This window comes from Diachasma alloeum, unplaced genomic scaffold, assembly GCF_001412515.2.
Source record: "Diachasma alloeum isolate Michigan unplaced genomic scaffold, Dall2.0 Dall_scaffold_00207, whole genome shotgun sequence".
In the NCBI taxonomy this organism is placed as follows: domain Eukaryota; kingdom Metazoa; phylum Arthropoda; class Insecta; order Hymenoptera; family Braconidae; genus Diachasma; species Diachasma alloeum.
This window is the reverse complement of record NW_021680372.1, coordinates 200,930-207,806: the sequence shown is the minus strand read 5'-3', so window position 1 is coordinate 207,806 and position 6,877 is coordinate 200,930. Positions and strand designations below refer to the sequence as shown.

General features: G+C 36.6%; 1 protein-coding gene across 1 annotated transcript; it reads right to left on the bottom strand.

Annotated features, from left to right (window-relative positions):
• Window positions 1–833: 833 nt before the first annotated feature.
• On the bottom strand, window positions 834–2,245 carry LOC114841103. The gene is made up of 3 exons (XM_029125963.1): window positions 2,003–2,245; window positions 1,309–1,611; window positions 834–1,229 (listed from the first exon to the last, which is right to left on the bottom strand). The coding sequence occupies exons 1-3, from the start codon at window positions 2,243–2,245 to the stop codon at window positions 834–836; spliced, it is 942 nt and encodes a 313-aa protein (XP_028981796.1).
• Window positions 2,246–6,877: the final 4,632 nt, after the last annotated feature.

Here is a 6,877-nt window from a genome sequence, read left to right as displayed (position 1 = left end):
ACAGGGCTGGGGCTGTGTGACTGACCGAAACTAAGGCGGAAGTTACAAAAGATCGTATGATTTAGGTGACTCTGGGCGCTTTAAGTGACCAGCCGCACTTTTTCTATTCTATTCTAATGCCCGGCCACAATAGACCTTTTCATTCTGGAAATCTAGGGGAAATATTCATTTCGTTCATTGAACGAAAAAATCTCCGAAAAAACCATGGAAAATTCTGATAAATATTGAACTTTACAATGATATACACTTGAGCGCTCAAAAACCATGATTTATATGTAAATTCGATAAAGTGTCCGCAAATCCTAGGGGAATTAACATGGGAAAAAAGTTTCCGCAAATCTAGTGACTCTCAGAATGAAAAGGTCTATTTCGATAATAAATTAGTAGGGGCCATGGTTGTAAACAGAAACGTGTGAGGTATAAAATCATTCTCCGTCACCGAAAAATTCCCCTACACGTTTGTGAGTGATTACGCAATCCTGAACAAATATTCCCGTTCTCATGGGATCATTTTTGACGGCAGAAATGGTAAATTTTACAGTTTCAGTGCAAATTACCTTCACGATTAATAAATTTTCCTGAGTCGGCGGAGAAAAATTCACCATTCACATTTAGGTTTTGATACACATTTTTTTCTGGCCATGGTCAATACTGTGTAAGTTATGCGGAAATTCTGGAAAATAGCATGCGTCATGAGTTGAAATATGACAGAGACTTTCGTCTACTACGAATTCAAATTTTTCAAATGTGTAAAATGATTGTTAAAATCGATCAAACACTTGTAGAATTTTTGAAAAATTATCAAGTATTTATTAATAGTTTCGTACAGAATGTCAATCCAAATAACCCCGTTCATCTAATATCGGAAGGATCTTCTCCAACGTCTCTCGGGACTTGGGATTATTCAGAAGATCGAATGTAGATCCTCCTCCCTGTATTAGATCGTCCAACGGTTCAAAGTCTTCATCTTCTGATATAGATTTTGAGTGAAAAATAACGCCTGCCATGATTGCGTGAACTCGACGTTTGTACATCGATTCCTTCAATTGTTCGAGTGTGGGGGCATTTGCTGAGCACCCCAATTTCTTTATTGTGTACGACAAACGAGCTAAATATTGCTGTAAAAATTTGTCGTTGTAAGTCATCTTTATGTTGTACTCAGGAGCAATACTGAAGAAGAAGAGAAGATCGATTGCAGGAGATGACCAAACGCTCATTTGGTAGTCAATCTGGAAATTCAATGAAATGCAATACGATTGTCTTGATCTGTTGAATTGAAAATCGTTCAATCGTTATCGAAATACTTACAAAACGAGTTTCCTGGAGTTTCCCATCCTCATCTTCTCGGATCATGATATTACTGATCCACATGTCACCATGATTCAATACTTGCAGTTCATTTTCATCGCATTCATAAGCATCAATCACTTTTTCAACGATTTCAGGCGATCTCATCCTCAACTTATTAGATATTGCGACGAATTCACCATCTCTCCAAGAACGAATTCCATCTCCAATAGATGCCAAACCATTTTCTAGGTACTTCAAAAAAGCCCTTGGTGTCTTATCACTAATGAGGCCTCTCGTAAAAAGGGAGAGGAATCCAGGATTCTAGTGATTCACAAAAAATTAGATAATTTGTTACGAATATACGGATGCATTATATCGACGAAGATTAATGGGAAGAAAAGTTTTCTATACTTTCTTAATTCACCTACTTGTTCGTTTAATAAAACTGATCCTGCATGAAAGTCGGCGAGATTCTCCAAAACCATGGAAACTTGAACTTCATTCAATCCTATTCTACAATCTTTCGTTCCGAATCCAAGAGGAACCAAATCTTCCATAACCATAGCTTGTGGTTCGATTGGGAATAATACATTTTTGGACCCAGTCGCTTCCCAACGAGCTTTTCAATTTTTGGGATAACTTTCACTAAGATCGTCCTCTCTGTATTGAATATATCCATTTCCCGGATAAATGCCAAAGTATATGAACTCACGGCTGGCTCTTCCTTGAGGATAAGATGAGCCATACCGTGGGCGAGCTCACAATCATCTTCTTTCGATGTATTGTAGGTGTATTTGAGCGCTAGTCTTGTCAAGTAGCTGAAGTAATTCTCGCCCTCTTTTACCACTGGCTTCTTCTCTACGAGTACAACATTCTGAATCGTTTCATCCTGCAATCCCTGGCGTAAAATCTTTTGGAAGAACCCATCGGTCGGCCCAAGGTTGTCCAGAACCATTACGCGCTGAAAGGTGGAAAAACAGCCAGAAGTGTTTATGCCAATGATCAATAACCGGAGTTTTTTTATCGTAACATTTACACACCATGTTTCCGTCCTCCTGAACTTGAACAGGACATTTTCTAGTTGTTGAATACCAGTCCATGTTGAGTCCATGCTGCTGGATGATGCAAATGCTCTGAAATAAGTAAAAGATGACCCACTCATCACGTTCACACGTATGAAAAAATTCAATAGAAAATCTAGCAAATTCGCTAGAAAATTCTATTGGCATTCTATAGCAATTCTATGGGGTTTCTATAGGATTTCTATTAGAATTCTATTGTAAAACTCTGTTTGTTTTTTGCGCTGATTCTAGTGAATATTCGATAAGAAAAAGTCAATAGATTTTGAATTTCTGTTAAAAATTTTCTCCTGAGATTTCTTCTATAAAAATGCTTGGGCATCAATTTTTCAATTTTTTTTCACTCGGATTCTACAATGCAACAGAAAACCAACGTCAGCGGGAAAAACGGAAAAATTTTGTGCTCAATAATTCTAATAGAAAAAATTTAAGAGAAAAATTCAAACAGAAATTCGAATTCTATTGTCTTTTTCTTATTGAATATCCAATAGAATCAGGGTAAAAATCAAATGGAATTTTTCAATAGAATTTCAATAGAAATCCTATAGAAACTCTATAGAAACCCCCACAGAATTCCTATAGAAGTCCAATAGAATTTTTTAGCGAATTCGCTAGGTTTTCTATTGAATTTTTTCATGCGTGCAAATATGGGATAATTATGGGAGCACTTATGGAAACAGTGAAATTGGGAGGAATGGAATGGGGATTGAAATGCAGGGAGTCGCTTCTACAAAGAATGCTACACTGTTAAATATTTTCGTCTGAATTTTCCGTGCCAAGTTCCGGAAATTTTTATCGTGTTCAAGTTCCACTAAAATTTCAGGAAATCTTGTCATTGAAAAATAAAATATTTCATTAATTTTTTGTCCAAATGATCTGGGAACCAATAAACTAGTTAGTTTTCAGTTCAATTATTCTGTGAAAATTCCGAAAAATCAGGAAAATTGAGGGAACAATTGAAAATTCATGTAATTTGTTTCTGAATATTTATGTTCCACTGAAAATTTGATCAAGTTGTGAAATTTCCATCTCACTCTGACTGAAAACTCATGAATTTCCGTGAATTCTACTTAAAACATGAAATTTCATAACCATTTTGTCCTTAAATCCAATTCAATGTCGCTCTCATGAGATTTACTATAATACCTTCCATGAAATTTCAAAAAAATTCTAACAGTGTATCGGGAGTGAAATGATTGGTATAAAACAATTGATTAAACAAGAAATTTCATTGAATTGAATAAAATTATATGTACCGATGAATTACATGCTATAAACCATCGGTTGCCCATGTTATGAGGGCGATCACCACGCCATCATCGGTAAAAGCGGTCCCAATTGTGCTCTTCGTTGGTGCAAATCCCTGCATTTCACTCTTCATTTCGCTCTTTGAAGGAGTGTTCCCATCATTTCACTCCCCATTTCGCTCTCTGAGTGGGCGTTCCCGTCATTTCCTCCCAATTTCACTCTTTCCGGGACTGCTCCCAAAGTTTTGCCCTTTGCGCTCTTAACATTTCACTCTTTGAAAGAGCATTCTTGGGAGCGGAAGCGCAAGAGCGGGACTTTCGCTCCGTTCTTAAGTTTCACTCTCGGTCCCTAATTATTACCATATCTAACATAGTAGAGCATTCCACGGGCCACTGCGGTGTTTACTTAGGGACATAGTAAGGATTGCTATGTATACGAAGAGAAAAAAAAATTGCAAATTTTTTGCAAAAAAATTATTTTTGTGTTTGGGGATTTGTATGGCGTACAGACGTACTAGTGAGGTTCTAGTCTTCGGTTCCTATTCCCCCACCAATTATGTTATATGAAACCCGAAGACTACAGTCTGTCCAGTACCACAATATATCTAAGGGGAATCCCCTCTTTCCTCCTAAGGATAGAATTTCATCGCGTCTATCTAGTATCACGTTACAGCTTCGTAAATTCTACTCCAATAGGCGTTGAACTTCATTTTGCTGCTTCCATTCTACCCCCATATTACAAATTTATTTTTCTTCATTCTTTTGTTCTCACTTGGTAACGATTTTCCGAATAACATTGGGACAATTACTGAACAACCCTCGATTGGAATCATCAAATTGTCATTCTCATGAAACACCTCGCTAGTTCTTTCAGCTAAAGGATGTGGAATATCGGGTGAAAATTAGCGGTTAGCGCAAGAAATTATAAAGTTGAAACTTTCGTCTCTATCAACAATTTCATCTATAAATTTAGACTCACCTTACTTGACAAAAAGTAAACGTATATTAATAGTGTAGAATTAGCGCCGCAAACTAATGCGTCGTCGATTTGTGACTGAATCGTAGAATGCAATAGGCCACGTTGAATGTTACTCATGTGTCAATCAGCGACTGAGCGTAGACTGCAGGAGGCTCCGGTAACACGGCTATCAACACAAATCTTTCAACTAAAACAATAACCTCTCCGCTGGAGTATAATCGTGGCTAAATTCACAAAAAATAATTTGAAAACCCGAAATAATTCAACATTGCACGGACGAAAAAATTTAATAGAAAAACCCATCGAATTCGTTAGAAAATTCAATTGAATTTCTATTGAACTGTTCTATTAGTTTTGGGCCGATTTTATTCAGTAGCGAAGCGGTAAACCGGGCTAAGTCGATTGTGATTATTGGCTAGTTTTTGACGAATATCTCGGAATCTAAAAGAGATGCAAAAAATTTTTGTCACGATCTTTTTTGTAGGATCAATTGAGGCTTATAAAAAAGGTAATGAGAAAAATTTTGCTATCTCCCTTAGATTCCGAGATATTCGTCAAAAACTGACTAGAAGTCAAAATAAACTTAACCCGGTTTACCGCTTCGCTACTGTATTGAAATGGTCAATAGAAAATATTCAGTAGAAAAAGTCAATAGAATTCAATTTTTCTATATAACTTATTCTATTGAAATATTTTCTATAGAATTTCATAGGCTCAAATTTTCCAAGTTTTTTCGTTTGATTTTCTTGATGAGAAGAAAAGAAAAATAGAATGAAAAAAACTTCGAAAATTTGAGTCGAGCAAATTCTATAGAAAATATATGAAAAGAATAAGTTATATAGAAAAATCGAATTCTGTTGACTTTTTCTATTGAACATGTTAATAGAATCAGCCAAAAACTAATAGAAAGTTTAATAGAAATTCAATAGAATTTTCTAACGAATTCGATAGGTTTTTCTATTAAAATTTTTCGTGCGTGTGTTTTGACTCGAACCGGGTATTTCCCCGAGGTATATTGTAGTATTGCTCCATTCCTGGAATACATGTTACACTGTTATAAAAGAGTACAGCTACATTGAAAAGAATGATCAGTAAAAATGTGGTTGAAGCAGCCCATAGCAAAATCTGCAGATGTCTGTATGTCTAACACTCCGTTGGTCGCGCCGTAAGCGCCGCGCCGCACCAGCATAAATCGATATAATGATAAATTTGAAAGATCTAGGAAAAATTTGAAAAAATTGAGAGTGATCTAGATTGTATACTTGAAGAAGTCCCGTGAGATTTTTTATGTTCTGCGTTACCTATAATTATATATTCAAGATTCAAGTTCAAAGTTGCCATGTTTTTCTGAAAATTCGCCTTATAGACGGTACACGGCCCGGAGTGCCGGAATAAAAATTTGAACATTCAACTACTTATGATATTTTTGGCAGATATTTTCATTGATAGGACTTCTAGATACTTCAAAATGAGATGTCAAATTTTTTAAAATTTTACTGAGGTTTTACTGCAGTGTAATTTGGAAAATCGGAAAAAGTGCGAAAAATTGTATACAACACCTGTATTTAGTAAATTCCAAGTGAATTGATCGCGCATGTAATTCGAGGTTCGTATCCCTGATCATATTATGGTGAAATTCTCTCTTCCTGTCTAAGAATGTCCCCATACCCTGGCGGATGAGTCCGAGACCTATCCGAGAGTAGCTCCGACACTCGGAATGGACACTCATTCGACTCTCAGATTTTCGGAGGTTAGGGCGCCAAACTCCAGTAAAGACTCTCGTCCGAGAGTGCATCCGACAGTGGTTTATGTCTTCACAAATCAATTTGTTTATTAATTGAGGGTGCATTAGATAAGTTGAAAATCCTTTGTGGACCCAATGTAGGGAGAAAGGGTAATTGAGGGTCCCTTAAACATTGCTGAAAGCAGTCTCGGATCAAGTCTCGGACGAGAGTAGAGATACGAGAGTGGTTAAGTAATTGGCAAAATAATTATTTAATCATTTCCGATTAGTTAGAGGGGCTTTGAGTAGCAAGAAAAACATTTTTGGAGCGTCTATCGGTGGACAGGGTATGTAAAGGTCCATTAAACATTGCTGAAAGCAGTCTCGGATGGAGTCTCGGACGAGAGTAGCGATAGGAGAGTGGTTTAGTAATTAACAAATGAGTTTATTAATTATTTTTGATTAATTGGAGGTTCTTTAGGTAGTAAGATAATGATTTTTCAATCGGCTCACGACAGAGGGAGGAATGGGGGGTCCCTTGAACATTGTGGAAACCAGT

Coding starts and splice junctions, on each gene's coding strand:
- LOC114841103 (XM_029125963.1), bottom strand. CDS start 2,245: ATGGTTCTGGACAACCTTGGGCCGACCGATGGGTTCTTCCAAAAGATT. Junction 1,612..2,002: donor TCCTCAAGGAAGAGCCAGCC/GTGAGTTCATAT, acceptor GTGAATCACTAG/AATCCTGGATTCCTCTCCCT. Junction 1,230..1,308: donor AACTCCAGGAAACTCGTTTT/GTAAGTATTTCG, acceptor TTGAATTTCCAG/ATTGACTACCAAATGAGCGT.